This window comes from Leopardus geoffroyi, chromosome A1, assembly GCF_018350155.1.
Source record: "Leopardus geoffroyi isolate Oge1 chromosome A1, O.geoffroyi_Oge1_pat1.0, whole genome shotgun sequence".
Classification (NCBI taxonomy): Eukaryota; Metazoa; Chordata; class Mammalia; order Carnivora; family Felidae; genus Leopardus; species Leopardus geoffroyi.
The window spans coordinates 152,646,381-152,666,012 of NC_059326.1; the positions used below are offsets into that span (position 1 = coordinate 152,646,381).

Below are 19,632 nucleotides of genomic sequence, written 5' to 3' on the forward strand. Positions count from 1 at the left end.
TGCTGTGGGCTATCCTCAGTCTAGAAGGAGGGAGTAGCCGGGGAATGAGGTCTGCCAAATTTGGCTTCGCCATGTTCTAAAACTTTGGGTGGGGGTTCTAAAACACAGGCTTAAACATCCTTTTCTCCCATTCTGATTTTAGTAGATATGAATCTGCATTATTTTTTCCTTACAAACTGGCCAAGTGATTCTAAATCAGTTGCTATGGATTATTTTTGTGTAATTATTGGGTTGGATTATTGGGCTATTTACGGTGAAGCTGTACTTCACCTTCTCTTAGCTCTCTTTCTCCTTGATTTTTCGATAATGTCCTTTATTTTCCAGGGTTGTAAGCTGCTTATACACATTATCCTTCACTTCAAAACTAACTTCTTGAAGCTCATTTGGGTAATTAATTTGTTTACTTGTTCGACACTCCTCCTAAGGAAAGCTGACTTCCTTAAAATGCAGGATTTCATCTTTCATTTGACGCTATTCCTAGTGCCTAATGCAATGCCTGATGCGTAGGTGCTCAATAAATATTTGTTGCCTTCAATGGAATCTTGCTGTGAAAACCCACAAAGCACTGAACTAAACTGTAAACTTCATAAGGAAGTAAAATAGCTTGAATGTGGGGGTAGAGCAGGGGAAGGGGGAAGATATGTAAACACTATGGCGTATGTATGAAAGATATATATGTGTTTAAAGGAAGATAGGACAGAAGAAAGTCTTCTTGAAGGATTTGACATATGTGTTAGGCCTAGAAGGATAAGCTAAATTTGAACAAGTAAAACTAGTATGATAGTATAACTCTAAAAATTAAAGGTTAGGTGCCCCTGGGTAGCTCAGCAGGTTAAGTGTGGGACTCTTGATTTGGACTGGGATCATGATCTAAAGGTTTGTGGGAGGGAGCCTTGAGTTGGGCTCTGAGCTTACAGCATAGAGCCTGCTTGGGATTCTCTCTCTCTTCCTCTCTCAAATAATACAATAAACTTTTTAAAAAATAATAAAAATTAAAATTAAAAGTTAAAGGATAGCTGCCCAAAAAACAAAAGTAGAAAACTTACCTTTTAAAGTACTTTCAGGGGCGCCTGGGTGGCGCAGTCGGTTGGGCGTCCGACTTCAGCCAGGTCACGATCTCGCGGTCCGGGAGTTCGAGCCCCGCGTCAGGCTCTGGGCTGATGGCTCAGAGCCTGGAGCCTGTTTCCGATTCTGTGTCTCCCTCTCTCTCTGCCCCTCCCCCATTCATGCTCTGTCTCTCTCTGTCCCAAAAATAAATAAACGTTGAAAAAAAAAAAAATTAAAAAAAAAATAAAGTACTTTCATAAATCACCTTTGAGTCTAAATGGAAAGGGAATATTGCCACTAAAAAGGTTTTTGGTACTTTGAAAGGGAGTTTGGGGCACCTGACTGGCTCAGTCTGCAGAGCATATGACTCTTGATCTTGGGTTGGTGAGTTCGAGCCCCACATTGGGCATGGAACTTAAACTTTAAGAAAATTAAAAATAAAAGAGAGGTTTACAAATTATTAAAATACTTGATACATCTTCATGCTGCCAGTAAATATCAAAATGAAATGCTCACTTTTCAAGGAAAACATAACTTAAAAAAGGTAGAAAACTGAATTAGGTCAGTAAATATAGATAGGACTGAATGATAGGATGCCACCAAAGATTTATGCCACAAAATAAAAAGGTATCCAGCCCACTCAGTTATGAGCGAGTTAAAAATTCGTGAGGAACTAATTATTGTGCTTTAAACTCAAAACACGATGAAAAGTTTGAGTGTTGAAGCTAGCACAACCCATAGCATCCTCAAAAGCATTTAAAATCACTGTATGCCCCACAGTGAGAGTGTATGTGGTGCTCACCATTGTGTGTGCCTAGCTCATATTTGATGTTCATTGATGAACATGTGCAAAAATTTTAGATGTTGGCAAAATCAATTTGGTATTGTCTTAAAGGAACATTTCACTATAACCAAACAGTTTATTCTTAAAATGCAAAGATAGGGACTCCTGGGTGGCTCAGTCGGTTGAGCGTCCGACTTCAGCTCAGGTCATGATCTCCCGGTGTGTGAGTTCGAGCCCTGCGTTGGGCTCTGTGCTGACAGCTCAGAGCCTGGAGCCTGCTTCGGATTCTGTGTCTCCCTCTCTCTCTGCCCCTCCCCTGCTCATGCTCTGTCTCTCTCTGTCTCAAAAATAAATAAAAACATTAAAAAAAAATTTTTTTAAATAAAAAAAAAAACACAAAGATAGTTCAAAATATAAATCTGTATTCATCATAATGCTACATTAAGGAGATTGCCTCCAAAAAAGCACGGGAAACTATTCAGAATCCATTTCTAATAAAATACATATTAATCAGCTTTAGAAGGTACATTTTTAACCTGAGCAACATACTTGACAAAGGCTAGTGTTTCTTAAACATGGTACCTGAAACACTAAAATTTGGGGGATGTTTATGGTCATTTCATGAAGAATGAGTTTTGTGGGCAAATAATTTGGGAAAATAGATTTTTAAATGTTAAACTAAAATGTTTGCTACAGGATATCCTACTGACAGAATGACAGGAAAGTTAATCATCACTTCTGCATAGTAGTGAGAATTAGTGACAATTCCATTCCTTGCTATAAGAGAAAAAAAACCTCTAGGTGAAAAACCATGCACCCTGATAAAACTAAGGGTCAGATCATCTATTACTAAACTAAGCTAGGGGATTAGCAACTCTGCCACAGACACCATTAAAATAGTTAGCAACACTGTCTTTGAAATTCTAATCAATGATATAATAAACAAGAAAAAGAAGTGATATATAAAATTAACATTAAGTGTGGATAATATGTTTACCTGGAAAAATCCAAGAGTATCAAACTATTAGAATTTAAAAAAGAATTGAATAAAGTAGATGATTTTCAGAAAAACTTACAAAATCAACAAACAATTGCAAGTTAATACTAGCATTATGAAATTCCTACCAATAAACTTGAAATCTGTAGGATCAGAAGGAAGAAAATCACAAAATTTTACTAAAAAATATGAGATTTGAATAAATTGATACAGAAGCTTTTCTCCTAGATGGGATGAGTCATTATTGTAAAAATGTTGATTATACTCTAGATTTATCTGTAAATTTAATATAATCAAAATGAAAATTCTCAATTTTTTTCTTGAATGTAATAAAAGTTCTTGTAAGGATCATCTCAAAAATTGCATAAAAATGTTACGAAATGGTGAAAAAGAATAGTAATAGAAAAATCACTCTACAGGATATTAAAATGTATTTGCTGCTATGGTAATCAAAATAATAAATCCAGAGCCAGAACCAAAGTAGATAGAACTTGTGGTTTAAGAAAATAGAAGCCTTAGTATTTGTTTAGTCTTCCTCTTGAAACTTTAATAAAACAGTAGCTGAGAAATAATTTTTTTTAAGTTTTATTTTATTTATTTGAGGCAGGCAGAGATAGCAAGAGGGGGAAGGGCAGTGCGTGAGTGAGAGAATCCCAAGCAAGCTCTGTGCTGTGAGCACAGAGCCTATGTATGGCTTGAACTTATGAACTGGGAGATCATGACCTGAGCCAAAATCAAGAGTCAGACATGAACCTACTAAGCAACACAGGCACCCTGAGAAATAATTTCTAATACTGAAGTGATCTAGAGAGCTACCATTAGCATAATAGGTATTTCAAAAAATATCTGAAAGATCAAGCAATATGGAAGCCTGTTGACAAATGAGGTAGATCATCAAAGTGGCAACTCCTCAGAATTTGCAGGTGACTAAAGCTTCACAGAGAGTTGATCTGCCTGACAGTCCAGGAAAGACGCTAGGCTTAGAGTTGTCTGGCACAGTAGAGGGTGGAAATGAGAAGAGGGCTGAATACAGAATTTAAAAGCTCTTTAGGAAAACTACTGCACTTGAATTCTTCCAGATTCCCCTCCCCAGTATTTTCTTCATGTCTACCTCGAACCCCAATCTTAAGAATGAATGAAGAATCAAAAACCGTCAGAAATAAGAAGAAAATCAGCAGCATGAATGATAAAACTAAGGAAAACAACTATCTAGGAAGACTCAGAGTCAGCTTAGGAATCAAAATTCATAATATTAAGCTTCCTAAGAGGTAGTCAAGAAAAAACTGTTTTAGAGAACAGCATACTCTGAAACAGTAACATTCTGATAATAATAAAAGCCTGTTAAACATGTGATCGATGAAGTAAAAAATGTAATAGAATGATGAGATGGTTTCACTGAGGAAATATTCCAGAACTTAAAGCTTTTAGGCAAAAACATGGAAAAATTGGAAAAACATGGAGAATTAACCCAATAGATCCATCATATGACTAATAAGAATTCCAGAAGCAGCAACAAATGGAGAAGAGGCAGAAAAATATCAAAAATATAACTGAAGAAATATTCTAAGAACCTAAAAATTAGTACAAGTTTTCAGATTGGTAGGACATGCCTCATACTGAGCAAACTAAAATGGTAAAAGAATCGACTTATCAGTAAGACACTTCATTTTTTAAAAATATTTTTAACCTTATTTTGAGAGAGACAGAGCGAGCAGTGGAGGGGCAGAGAGAGAAGGGAAAGAAAATCCCAAGCAGGCTCCAATACTGTCAGCGCAGAGCCCAACATGGGGTGTGAACTCACAAACTGGGAGATCATGACCTGAGTGGAAACCCAAGAGTCAGATGGTTAACTGACTGAGCCTCAAACATAAAAACATCAGAACATCAAAAATAAAAAGGTTAACTTCCAGGGGCACATGGGTGGCTCAGCTCGTTAAGAGTCCAACTCGATTTGGAGTATACCAGATTTTATATGTCTGCTTATGTAATTCAATCTGAAGTACTCCACCTAACCTCTTAAATCTTTTAGCCAAGAATGTTTAACTTGAATTTAAGTAAATCTTAATACATAATTTCTCATGTATAGGAAATTAGGAGATGGAGAAACCACTTAAAAAAAAAAAAGTACCATGGCATCAGACAAATCCGGAGAGTAACACATTCTGTAGGACAAATGGCCACTCTCCTCAACAAGTCAGTGCATGAAAAAAGGGATTGACCTAGATTAAAAGAGACTTAAAGGACATTACCTCCAAATAAAATGCCTTGTCCTGGATTAAAACATTGGACAAAGCAGCTGTAAAAGGCATTATGGAGACAATTGTGGAAATTTGAATATGGACAGGAGATTACATGTTCTAAAGAAATTACTAGTAATTTCATCAGGCATTTTAATAACATCTTGTCCATTTATGAAAATGTTCTCCTTTTTAGAGAACAAAGTAAAATGTTTGAGGTAAAATGTTCAAAATGTCAGTAATTTACTTTAGCATATAAAAATCAGTTTAAAAACTTCAAAGGTACCGGGGCACCTGGGTGGCTCAGTCCATTAAGCGTCCAACTTTGGCTCAGGTCATGATGAGGTCATGATGATCTCGCAGTCCATAGGTTCGAGCCCCGCTTCAGGCTCTGTGCTGACAACTCAGAGCCTGGAGCCTGCTTCAGATTCTGTGTTTCCCTCTCTGCCCCTCTCCTGCTCTCTCTCTGCCTCTCTTAACAATAAACATTAAATTTTTTTAAAAAGGTACAATGTTAAATTCTATGAGGAAAATAAGACAGGTCAATGAGGAGCTAACCACAAGTTGAGTACTACAGAACTGAGAAGGTCCATGATAAAGTGACTTTTGAACTGTGATATTAAATGACTGACAGCTGTGTCAGTTTAGGTCCTTTGAATTGCAGCTGACAACATAGGATCAGTCATGAAAGAGACTAGGAAACATCAGTGAAGGATAAAGGTGTGGTAAGCAGAAGGCAGGAGAGTCTTCAAACTACAATACTGTCCTCACACTTGTGAACAGAAAGGGGAAGGAAGGAAAACTGGGTAGGAAGAGCTTCACAGTACAATGCAGTTGTGAAATAATTTCAGGCCACTGAGGAGCCCCAAAGCAAAAATGGCCCTATAGAGGAGTCTTGGGTTAGGCAGGAATAGTGGAGCTCTAGTATCCATTCTGTACTCAGTCACCAGCTAGACACAGGCTAGGGGAAATGTGGCCTCAGTGTGAGTGGTCTGAAAACATGGCAGCTGAAAGGTTGTAAAAAGCCGTCATGATGGCAATTTTAAGGAGTGGTCAACATGCAGGTGCAACTGAGGGAACAACAGGATAAGAACTGAAAAGAAGCAATTGAACTTAGCAATTAAGAAGTCTTTGGTGACCTAGTAAAGAAGTGACCTAGTAAGGAAGACCTTTGATGACCTACTCACACAGAGGGAGATCTGACCAATATACCTTCAATACTGTTGTATAAGCCTGGCAAAGCTCTGAAGGGAGAATATACCAAAAAGAGGAAATGACAAAGGTGCAAAGGCCACAGGTTAGGAACAAGGTTGGCATAATCAAGGACAGGAAAGATTTCAATAAGTTTGATGTATAATGAGAATAGCAGAATGGTATAAGAAGTCAGATTGATAAACAGAGTCCTAATTATGTAGAGTCTAGTAGTTCGTGTTGAAGGATAAATTTTATTTCAAGTGTAATGGAAATCCATCAGCAGGTTTTAAGCAGTGAATTATTATGATCTGATTTAGGTTTTGGAGCCAAACTTCCTGAAACAATCTATATTCACAGCATCCACTTCCTCATGTTTCATTTTCTCTCAACCCACAGCAAATCTGACTTACATTCACCTCTCTACTGGAAGTGCTTTTACTAGGTTTCTTAATTGCTAGTTCAATTGCTTCTTTTCAGTTCTCATCCTGTTGTCCCCTCGGTTGCATCTGCATGTTGACCACTCCTTAAAATTGCCATCATGACCGCTTTTTACTACTCCTTCCTAGTTTTCTTTGATGGCTTTTTTTTATTCATTCCCTGTTTGTTTGTTTGTTTGTTTGTTTTCAAAATGATGTTCTTAATACTTTCATGCTATTCTTAAGCACTCTCACCTACTAAATTTCAACAATCACATACTGATGACTCCAAAATTTCTCACATTTTTTCTGATAACCCTCTACTCGCAGTATGAGCATAGACTTCCATTTATGTCATGCATTTCCATTATATGGAAAAGAATATACCAAAACAAAAATAATTATCTTCTTCTAAAATACTTCTTATATGTTCTGCATCCTGGATAATGCCATTACCAGTCACCCAGTTTATATAACTCCTTGGAATAATATTTAACTCCTCACTATTATCGAAGTATAATTTTCAAAATTTAAACACAGGACTATTATAAAAATATAGAATGAATATGTTTCTAAGATCTATTTAACTTTTTTAATGAGGAACCCAGCCAGATGATAAAGCTAGTTCACAGAAAAAAGTAGAAAAACTGAGTATATCTAGGTAGTTCCTGAAGGCATGCTGAGATAGGTTGGCTAAATTACAATGTCATACAAGTCAAAATAAACTGTAGCCTTTGGAGTTGCACTCTCTACCAAACAAACATGATATGCATCTCTCTAGGGCAAAAATCTACAAGTTAATGTTTTACACAGTCTAAGCCCTAATCAGTAGCAACTAACAAAGGTAAACAAACCTCCAAGAGAAATTCTCATTGAGTATAACTTAAATTAAATTAAACAATATTCCAGAATGACATACGGCCATCCTTTGGCATCATGTCCGAGTTTTGGATGGTTTTTCTTCTATACGATCCCACATCACCATCATGTGGTGATGGAGCTATTTAAAGACAAATCTGCCTGACTCCAATGCCTCTATTGTTCCCTGTGAAAAATGTGAATGGTAGGCAAATTTAAGTAGTGCACAGAAAATGAGCAGAATTAAGATTTGAGAAAGGCTTCTGGTTTTCATACTTAGTAAAACATAATAATTAAGAGAGTATGACATTGAAGAAAAGATAGAAAACTGTATCAATAGAGTAGACCTATTCATACAAACAGTCATTTGATTAATTATAAAGACACCAAGTCCGTGGGGAAAAGACCTTGCAATAAATAGATATCACATAAAAATAAATGAACATTATTCTTTTCTCTCACCAACACAAAAATTATCTTGAGATGGATCATAGAATTATATGTGAAAGAAAATCTTATAAAATTTCTAAAAGCAAACATAGGATAATATCTCCATGACTTTGAGACAGATAAGATTTCTTAAACAGGACTTAAAAAGCATTAATCATAAAAATAAAAACTGATAAATTGACATCCTCAAAATTAAAAATTTCTGCTCATCAAAGACACCACTAGAAAAGTAAAAAGACGGAGTGTCTGGATGGCTCATTCAGTTAAGTATCCAATGTCAGGTCAGGTCATGATATCACAGTCCATATGTTCGAGCCCCATGTTGGGCTCTGTGCTGACAGCTCAGAGCCTGGACCCTGCTTCAGATTCTGTGTCTCCCTCTCTCTCAGCCCTTCCCCGCTCGCACTTTGTCTCTTTCTCTTTCTATTTCAAAAATAAACATTAAAAAAAATACAATGAAAAGAAGTGAAAGTGTGTAAGAAAACATTTATAACACATATATCTGATAAAACGTTACAAATCAATTATAAAAAGTCTTAAAGCCCAGTAAGAACATTGTATAAAAGATTTGAATTATCAGTTAAAACTACAATGAATGTTATTGCAAACACACCAAAATGGCTAATATTAAATAAAAAATTTTTAGAAGATTAACAATATCATATAGTGGCAAAAGATGTGGACCAACTCTTAAAAGATTGCTGATAGGAATGTAAAATGATACATCAGTTTGTAAGTGTCTATCTCTACAAATGTTAAAAATTCACTTACCTTATGACACAGCAATTTCATTTGTAGGTATGAATCCAAAAGTAGTGGTATATTCCCCCAGAAAAACTTACACGAGAATGTTCACTGCAGGTTTATTCATAATAACTCCATACTGAAAGCATCCCAAATTTTCATTAACATGTAAAAGGAGAAACAAATTGAGGTATACTCATATAAAGGAATACTACCAGTGATAAAGAAAAAAAAAAACACAAAATTAACGGTAACATCAACAATAAGATTGATACTCGTGGGTATTGTTTTTAGTGAAATGAGTCAGATACAAAAGAATACATGCAAATGAGTATGCTGCACATGATTCCATTTATATAAAGTTCAACAACTGGCAGAACTAATCAATATTCATATAATTCAGAACAGTGGGTACCTTTGGGCAGGCAGAAATGGGGTAATAGTGGTGATATTTATTGAAAAAGAACAAAATGGAACTTTAGAGGGTGTTGGAAATGTTCCAAATCTTGATTTGCATGGTGGTTTGAAGGGTGTATGCACATGTAAAAATTATCTAATTGCATACTTAAAATTAATGCACTTTATGCATTTTACTAGGTAATTTATCCATCAAAAATATTAGGTTCTCACAAGGCATTTGGTTGCAATTTTTGTAGAGTTAAGGATAATCGTCAAGATTGTAAAAGGTTAAGGAATGATGAAGCAGTAAGAATTAACTTCACTTTGAAGAAATTTGTGAAGAGAAGCAGAAAATTAAGGAATTAATAAAGATTTTCACAAGTGAAAGAAGGTTGTTTTTAAAATTCTTTTAGAATAGGAAATGCTTTATTAGAGGAGAAGCCAGTGGAAAGGTACAGGTTGAAGATGGGACTGAGGGAAGAGAAGAGAAAGTTGATAAGACTTGATATCTTGGTGTCAAAGGTGGAGAATTATTTAAAGAGAAGAAAGATAAAGAAAAGTAGGGTGAAGGAACTAAATGATTGTGAAATAGAAGATAATTTAGGTTCTTTCATGGACTTTCTCTCCACCTCCTTAGGAAAATACGAAGTAAGGACATCCAATAAAAGTCAAGAGCTGGGAGGAAAGGATGACTGGAGGTAGAGGGCTTGATGAAGCCAGTCAGCTGTTTCATTAGATTTGAAATCTCGGCAACTTTACCTTTTGAGTTTCCTCTAGGGATTCCACTCACAGAGTTGTTATGAAGATTAAATTAGCTGATGTATATAAAGTATTCACATATGACAATCAATAAATGTTAGTTCCCCTTTAAAAAGGAGTAGAGGAGTGCCTGGGTGGCTCAGTCCTTTCAGCATCGGACTTGGGCTCAGGTCATGATGTCACGGTTTGTGGTTTCGAGCCCCGTATCAAACTCTGTGGTGACAGCTTGGAGCCAGGAGCCTGCTTCATATTCTGTGTCTTCCTCTCTCTGCCCTTCCCCCACTCACGTTGTGTGTGTGTGTGTGTGTGTGTGTGTCTGTCTGTCTCAAAAATAAATAAACATTAAAAAAAAAATTAAGGGGTTCCTGGGTGGCTCAGTTGGTTAAGTGTCTGACTTTGGCTCAGGTCATGATCTCTCAGTGTGAGTTCGAACCCTGCATTGGGCTCTGTGCTGACAGCTCAGAGCCTGGAGCCTGCTTCAGATTCTGTCTCCTTCTCTCTCTGCACTCCCCACCCCCGCTCATGCTCTGTCTCTCTCTGTCTCTCTGTCTCAAAAATAAATGAACGTTAAAAAAAAAAAAAAAAAAAAAAAAAGAGTTGCTGGAAATTACCCTCCACAAAGAGCTTGAAAAATAGAATCATCTGGAGTCAGAATAAAAGAACCAGTGAAGGATAAGGAACCTAGGCACTTCCTTAACATCTGTAGGGGCTAGTGCAAATGAGGTGTCATATACCTTATGTATAAATATTTTAAAGTTATAAATCAAGCTAATAAGCTGTTAAATAAAATATGTTCTGTCCTCCTACTTTGACAAATATAGCTTCATAATGACTGAAGTTTAGGTTTGAAATTAGAATTCTGAATTCTTGGTGTTCCACATTGAATCCTGGGAATGTTGGAAGAGCCAGACCAAGTCAAACTTTTCTTTCTTCTTCCAACTCTGTCCCATACCAGGAGGGGCCTCCAGTGTACATGGGTGGATATGCCAGCTTGAAAATCCAAGCTCCACTCCTATTTTTGGCAAATAGCAGCCATCTGGCCACTTTTAGGCTTGGGCTGTGTACTCCAATGGCATTGTCCTTGCTATGCAAAAGCCCTAAAGGGAGGCTTAGAGACATTTGGGTGGGGAATTCTGAGGTCCCAAGTATCTAGAGCTTGGTCTAGAAGGAATATATGAGCTTTGGGTCTATAAGGGAAGAAAAATAATATTTCCTCTACCCTTCTGAGTTCTTGTCTGAGATCACTGTAATAAAAGACAGATTAACAAGAGAAAATCAAACAGAACTTTATTAACATGTTTACCTGTTCTATATGTGGATGATACCCAGGGAAAAACGAGTAATTCAGAGAGGTGACTTAGAATTCCAGCTTATTATGGAACGGGTGAAAGACTTGGTAGGGGGAGAAAGTGGGTATGACTAAATGGATCTTTATAGCCCTATGATCTATCCTTTCCTCGAAAGTTTCTGCAGAAAAAAGTGGAAGGATCATTTTGTTACATTCCTCCATTCTTGTTTTTAAAAGAACAAGTCCCAAGCCCTACAAATGGCTTGTATTGAACTTTCATATTTGAATTAAAGATTGTTAAACATGAAAAAAAAAAAAAAGAATTCCAGCTTATATGGCATCTTCAACAAAGAACAGTAAATTTGTGACAGGAGAGTGGAAAGCAAATTTAGGCTTCCAATGGCAGCAAACTGTGGGCAGGTGAATATATGGAAGGAAACTAATGGAATAAGGTTTGTTTGCAGATTCCTTTAATGCCATCTCTGAGCTAATAAGAGTCTTTTTCTGGTAAAAGGAGAATTTGTATCCTGCCTTTAGGCAGAAAAGGGGTAGGGTAGAGAGAACCCTTAGTTCTTCTTAGTTTCTTCTTAGTTGCGTTCACTTCAAAATACTTTTTATGTCAAAAAGGCATATTTTGTGGTAGCATATTTTGCTATCCTTCAGGTGGATATATTTCCTAAGGTGCCTGGAACTCTTCACCTCATGTGGAATGCAGTGTAGGAGGGCCAGAGTGGGTTCCAAAGCACTGGCCTCTGAGCAATACCTCCTGTGCTCAGAGCTAAGGACCTTACACTCCTTTTATTCTTTATAGTGCTTATAGTCGCATTTAGGGCTAGGATTATCCACACTTCCTGCTTCCAGAAGTGAACACAGGTAGACTGCAATACTGCTAACAGGAAAGAGCAAAATATTCAAAACAAAAATATGCTGGAAATATAATGAAAATGAAGTAGAGTCTATAAGTCCTTATTAAGAGGCTGCTTTCCACCTAAAAGTAAGCTCTCTAGCCTTTTGAGTTACTTTTATGGATTGATAGCTTTCCTATGAAGCACTGCATAAAACTGAAGATGCTTTATTAATCTCAGGTCTATTCTTCAAATCAAAATATTTAGTAGGTGGCCATGGTTGGTAACCAGCTTTTGCAAGCTTTGGTTAAAGATGAATTTTCATAACCTCTTTGTCTGGCCTTACATTTTTTAAAATCAAACAAGTTGTATTTAGATACTCATGTTTATAGATTCATAGGATGTCTTTGAATACAAGTGGTGTCCTTATCACAACAGTCAAAAACAAAGGATTTGGGTTTTTTTTTTTTTTTTATGAGTTCTCATTAGTAATGAGGCACTAAACATGCTCCTGAATACAATGTAGAGGTGAAAATTAATAGGTTTATTTTTAGCTACCACCTACATACTATAAGCAGACAACATCAAGAGCAAGAAGGAAATAATGGTTCCTTTAATAAATCATAATGTTCCTGAAAAATTCTTCTTCCTCCCAGAATCGGGGCATCTAATTATATAAGTGATTACTGTGGCAACAGCTTAGATATGAAGAGAAAGAGAGGAGGGGGAGAAGGAAAACAGGGAGGGAGGGAGAATGAATTAGGCTATTAAACAAAAAGAAAAAAGTATTTTGACTGAAGAACAAAATGTGGGAACTGCTAACTAAAAAAGAAAGGAAACACTGAAAAAGTTATCTTTAAGGCTTAAACCAGTCAATATCTGAATATTAAAGGTAAATTTGTGAATGTAGATAAAAGAAGCTAAAAATCACAATAATAGTTTTCATAAAATAGGCTAAGGAAATACATAAACTCTGCAGGTGGAAATTCCACAGACTATAAAATACTATGTACAATAAGAAAATCAAAGATTTCATGTTGTATAACATGTTATATGTTTTAATGTTAATGTACTGTATGTTATGAATTATGTAATATATACTATGTTTCTATATTATAACAGAACCTAGAATACTGTTGACCCTTGAATAACACAGGTTTGAACTCTGGGGTCCACTTTTATGTGGATTTTTTAAAAATAAATACAGTACATACCTTAAATGTATTTTCTGTTCCTTATGGTTTTTTAATAACATTTTCTTTTCTCTAGCTTACTTTATTATAAGAATACAGTATATAATACATATAACATATAAAATATGTGTTAACAGATAGTTTATATTGATAAGGTTTCTGGACAACAGAAGGTGATTAGTAGTTAAGTTTTGGGGGAGCCAATAGTTAAACACCGATTTTTGCCTGCATGGGAGTGGGAGGGATGGTGGTGCCTCTAACTCCTGTGTTGTTCAAGCATCATCTGTATATGAGAAGACAGCTCATGTAAAAAGATCTACAAATAGCTTATAAACATATGACTTGTTCAGCTTCTTTAAAAATAAGGTCAGTGCTTACACTGCAGTGAGATACAAATTTTCACTTGTTACATTTGCAAAGATCTAAGTTTGGAATTACAAACTTACTATGGAGAATGAGCAGGGTTTCCCTAAACATTGTTGATAGACAATTTAGGGCAACCTTTTTGGTGAACTTTGGAGATCACATGTATCAAAATTTTAAATCCACATACACTTGAGGAGCACTTCTACTTCTCAAAAATTACTCTGTAGGTGTACTTGTACATAAAGTATGTGCAAAGCTATTCGTTACAGCTTATAAAAGAAAAAGATTGGTTCACATGGAATCACTGTGAAGAGTAAAATTCAAGCTTTTTAACCCTGAGTCATAGCTGGGCCCATAGTAGAGCTCCTTTTGTGAACCAAGCATCCCTCGTGTAGTCCTTATGCAAGCTGGTTGTGTGTTCTAGGAGCTAATTCTGTCACCAGCTTGGTGGAAAACAAGAAGGCTCAACTGGTAGTGATTGCACATGATGTGGATCCCATGGAGATGGTTGTCTTCCCGCCTGCCCTATATTGTAAGATGGGGGTTCCCTACTGTATTATCAAGGGGAAGGCCAGGCTGGGGTATCTGGTCCACAGGAAGACCTGCACCACTGTCATCTTCACACAGGTTAACTCTGAATACAAAGGAGATCTGGCTAAGCTGGTGGAAGCGATCAGGACCAAATATGACAGCAGATATGATGAGATCTGCTGTCAGTGGGGAGGCAGTGTCCTGGGTCCAAAGTCAGTGGCTTGCATTGCCAAGCTGGAAAAGGCAAAGGCTAAAACTGGCCACCAAACTGGGCTAAGTGTACGCTATTGAATCTTCTGTACATAAAAGTAATAAAAGTTGTCTTTCAAAAAAAAGGAAGAGAGAAAGATTTGAAAAATACATCTGTCCATGAACAGATGACAGCTTATTTATTTTTTTAATGTTCATTTATTTTTGAGAGAGAGACAGAGTGTGAGTGGGGGGAGGGGCAGAGAGGGAGGAAGACAGAATCCAAAGTAGGTCCAGGCTCTGAGCTGTCAGCACAGAGCCCGATGCGGGGCTCAAACTCATGAACTGCGAGATTATGACCTGAGCTGAAGTCGGATGTTCAACAGACTGAGCCACCCAGGTACCCCCAGATGACAATTTAAATACATTAGTTTACATCCATAGCATGGAATTATTATAAACCTGTTAAAAAGAATAAAACATACCTATAGATACTATCATGTACTATTTTTGGAATGCATCATTAAATGAGAGAAAAAGTACAGAGAAGTGTACGTAACGTGATCAATTTGAATTTGAAATAACGACGACAACAACAACAATAATAATACTAATGGAGATTGCAGCTACTTTACAATATTAATCCTCTTCAGCCAAAAAGTACCAAAAATACCTGTAGTTGAACCACGTTTAATTGTTTGTTTATTTTTTTTTCTTCCTTCAAACATCATGAGGGTACTCTCTTAGAAAGAGAGTATGAGAAAAGACTCGGCTTGGGTTGGGTGATTTTGAGGGGTCCAAGGAAGTGAGGACAACTATATCATTGGGTATCTTAACAAATTTTGTCTATTGAGAGAGCAGCCTTTAGGAGGATAAAGCTATAATTGGATAAAGTCTAGGCTCCACTTGGTCTTTGCTGGCAGGGATGGGGGTGGGGCTATAGTTTCTTCTATAGTAAATTGGTTATTTCCCAAAAGCTTTCTGCCTTTGTCGGCTGCCATTTTCCTGGTCCTTTGGCTCAAAGGAGCAGTTTTCGCTGGGCCCTTTTCTGTAGGTGCCCATTGGTATTTCCAGGCTTTCTGGCTTCTCTAGCACCAATTCTGGGATATATTCAGCAAAAAGAAAACCCAGGGAACTCATCACCATGTTGATTGTTCATTGGATCTTGAAGTCTTTAGCTGATATGCTTTCTCATATGTTTGCTTTTTATATTATGCCCAGAATTTTTAGTTATAAATTGGGAAAGTGCATCTACTCAATCTTCCTGGAATGGAAATCCCTGGATAGATGTTTTTTCACTGTTTGGAATTTTTTTTGCCATAAGCATGAATTATTCATTCAAATAAGTAAATACATATAGATACAAACTTTGCTTTTTAAGAACTAATCACTGCAGAATCCCTATGAAGGATATAAAGGAAAGCACTGGGATAGAGAGTGGCTGAAGTAAGAAAAGCTTCTTGGTTAAGGCGGTCAGGGAAAACCTCTCTGTGACACTTGAGCTGGAATAAAAAACCAGTCTTGTAAAGAACTGAAGAAGAAAAGAGGAAGAGGAAATGCAAAAGACCTGAAATAGAAATAAGCTTGGCATAATCCAGAAACAGAGGGAATTCTAGTATCCATGGAATACTGGAGCTGTCATCTCACTTATTGGCATAATGAAAAGAATTAGCCAACATTCATATTGGATCTTTGCTTACTCATCAGTTGCAACCATAAGTTAAATACAGATACAAAAGTTTAGCAAAAATCAATGAAAGAATTCTGCAAAAACTGAAATGCCATATGGAATTTACAACAAGGAATATTATCTATTTTATTATTTACGTTTGTGCAACATATCCTTTATATTAATAAAAGTTATTCTAGAATGTATGTATGTGTAAATGTGTGTGGGTGTGTGAAGCCTCAAAGAAAAGTGAAGCCTAGGAATATATTTAAGAGCCATCAGTATTTAAATGGCAGTTAAAGCCGCTTAACCAGATAAAATCAACTAGGAAAAGTGTGTGTAAACAAAAATAAAGTGCAAGACCAAATCCTGGGCATGAAAAATGGTATTGCCAGTGTGGTAGAAGGAAAACAGGAGTAAATGCTGTGCTGGAAACCAAGTAAGAAGAAGTAGTCAACTAAGTTGGACTTGGAAAAATTGGTAACTTCAACAAGGGCACATTTAATGGAATGTTGATGTCCAAAGCCAGATTGGATGAATTTAAAATAGACATAGCACTTTTGGCTCCCTGGTTGTCAGCAAGAACCAAGCACCTTATGAAAGGCAGCAAAAAAGGAGCCAAGAAGAAAGTGGTTGATCCATTTTCAAAGAAAGGTTGGTGTGATGTAAAAGTGCCAGCTATGTTTAATATAAGAAATATCAGAAAAACACTAGTCACAAGAACTCAAGCAACCAAAATCGCATCCTATGACCTTAAGGGTCATGTTTTCGAAGTGAGCCTTGCTGATCTGCAGAATGATGAAGTTGCATTTAGAAAGTTCAAGCTAATTACTGAAGATATTCAAGGCAAAAACTGCCTAATTTCTGTGGCATGGATCTTACCCATGACAAAATGTGCTCCATGGTCAAAAAATGTCAGATCATGATTGAAGCTCCTGTTAATGTCAAGACTGCCAATGGTTATTTGCTTCATCTCTTTTGTGTTGCTTTTACTACGAAACGCAACATTCAGATTTGGAAGACCTGTTATGCTCACCACCAACAAATCCACCAAATTTGGAAAAAGATGATGGAAATCATGACCCAAGAGGTGCAGACAAATGACTTGAAAAGAGTGGTCAATAAATTGATTCCAGACAACATCGGGGATGACATAGAAAAGATTTGTCAGTCTATTTATCCACTCCATGATGTCTTCATTAGAAAAGTAAAAATGCTGACAAAACCTAACTTTGAATTGGGAAAGCTCATGGAGCTTCATGATGAAGGTAGTAGTTTTGGAAAAGCTACTGGGAGTGAGACTGGTGCTAAAGTTGAACAAGCTGATGGATATGAGCCACCAGCCCAAGAATCTGTTTAAAATTCAGACATTTAATGGTGACAAATAAAAAATCTTATTTGTGATATTTAATTTCTGGTCATTCTTTTTAAATAATCTATACTTGGTGAATCAGATGTTCTGAACTGATGGTGATGTGAACTTTTCTGAACTGTTGTATGAATTTAATTCATTGCTCTTAGTTACTAAATAGCTGCGAAAGACTAGTGATCTATTTTAAGCTGAAGTAATCTGGATGGAAGTATAAAAGATGGCTAATAAAATGAAATCTTTAGAGACAAATATGATAAAATAGTCAGCATTTCCATTGTCAATTAAGATTTATGCAAAATGCATTTTGAAATTTTCTTCTAACTATGAGAAATACAAGGTAGAAAACTCCCCAAACTCAGAGATTTATCTGGTAATAGTGTAAGGGTTAAATTGTAGTGTAGGGCTAACGCTTAGCTTGAAAGATAACAACTTTGTTCTGACACTGAAGGTCAAAAGATAACAGCCTTGCTTTTTACTCTTGTAAATCATACTTCATACTCTTGTGAATCAGGCTTTACCAATGAAGGAAACAAAAGCTCAAAAAAAAGAGCATCAGAGACAAGGTCAAGGAGAGCCACTGGTTGCAACTTAGCAGCAGAAAGTCCAAAATACTCACCTCATTCGATAACTGTTTCTGACTCATCTGGCGACTGTTTCTAACTCATCTGGGAACTGTTCTCTGTTCCCAGATAATGAAAAAACGATGTGATCGGCTTTAAAAACTCTGTACCCCGGCTGTTCGGAGCCACACTCTTATCAAGAGTGTTGGTCCCGATCGGTCGGTCGGCCTTGCCTCTCATTGTAATAAACTTTGTTGCGACTGTCACTGGTGCCCGTAGCATTCTGTTTCAGGAGTCGTGTGGATGCAACAAAGGAGAAAGAATTTCTTCCCTTAACCTGACTCTATTATGAATTCAACCCTTTCTATTTGTCCTTCTCCACAGCTGTTATTTATAGATAAGGTTGCAAATTTGTGGTCTTATGACCAGATTTTGCCCATAGATGTTTTTTGTTCAGCTAATTAGTATTGGCTCAGAGATTTTCTACTTGAAAAGAGCGGAATCCCTATCTTTTAGGAATACATATTACTTGTGTGTCCCATCCTCCTTGCCCTTCCCTTCCCCCATCACCCTTAAGAATCTTTACACAAGACCATTCTGTTTCCTACACATTCCTTACAAAACTGTATAAACTTTGAAGTATTTACAAGTGAGATGATGTTATATTTATAGTTGGCTTCAAATAATCCACTCTGTGTGCAATGGTGGGAGGGCAGGGATTTGGTAAGGATGTGGATGAAACAAAATTGGCCATATGTCGAAAATCGTTGAGGATGGATGTGTACTAAGGGGTTGATTATACTCTTCTTTCTATGTTTGTATGTGATTGAAATTTTCTAGAATAATATATATATATATATATATATGCATATATTTTTTTAAATGTTTTATTTATTTTTGAGACAGAAAGAGAGTACAAGTGGGGGAGAGGCAGAGAGACAGAGAGAGACAGAATCAAAAGCAGGCTCCAGGCTCTGAGCTGTCAGCACAGAGCCTGACACGGGGTTTGAACTCGTGAACTGCAAGATCATGACCTGAGTTGAAGCCAGTCACTTAACCAACTGAGACACCCAGGTGCCCCAAGAATAAAAATATATTTTTTAATATTTTAAAACTGTTTTTAAAATATTTTTAATGTTTTAAAAATATTCTTAAATGTGGGGAGAAAGCTAGGATAGTTTTACCATCAAGAAATCTACATACAGCTTGAGAAGGCACTTTCTTCAAAGAGTTAAAACTCAGAGAGTGAGGGGAGAGGAGTGTGCACTGGCAGAGAGAAGGAGGCACACAGGTGTTTAAAGCTGTACCATGTTGATGGAGGAAGCCAGATTGCAGTGTGGTTCAAGCATAGCAGGAACAAACATGCATGGACTGCTTTGTGCATATTTCTGTGTGCTATGTCTTATAGATATTTTCTCACTTACTGCTCATACATCCTGTGATGTAGGCAAAAGACTGGTTCAGGGACAAGTTAAGTTACTTGTTTGGGTCACAAAGCTGGTAACTGGTACCTTTTGGGAGAGTAATTTCACTGAAAAAGCCACGCTGTAGTGGGCTGAGAAATAGATGAGCAGAGACCAGAGACTTCTTAACAGCTAAATAAGACCTACAGGAGATATACTTAAATGTTTGATTTTGCTTTTGACATTTAAAAACTGTGAACAAAGATGGAGCTCCTGGGTGGCACAGTTGGTTAAGTGTCCAGTTCTTGGTTTCGGCTCAGGTCATGATCTC

The 19,632-nt window shown here is 36.8% G+C and overlaps 2 protein-coding genes and 1 pseudogene across 2 annotated transcripts in view; all 3 read left to right on the top strand.

Annotated features, from left to right (window-relative positions):
• POLR3G (RNA polymerase III subunit G) overlaps positions 1-19,632 on the top strand; it is a 103,526-nt gene that overhangs the window by 438 nt on the left and 83,456 nt on the right. The gene's annotated exons all lie outside the window — the stretch shown is intronic.
• On the top strand, positions 13,953-14,385 carry LOC123580697 (annotated as a pseudogene).
• Positions 15,889-17,377, top strand: LOC123608165 (40S ribosomal protein S3a-like). The gene is given in 2 exon segments (XM_045497757.1): positions 15,889-16,821; positions 16,824-17,377. Coding segments are annotated over 2 exon segments (849 nt in total). The 5' UTR covers positions 15,889-16,475; the 3' UTR covers positions 17,327-17,377.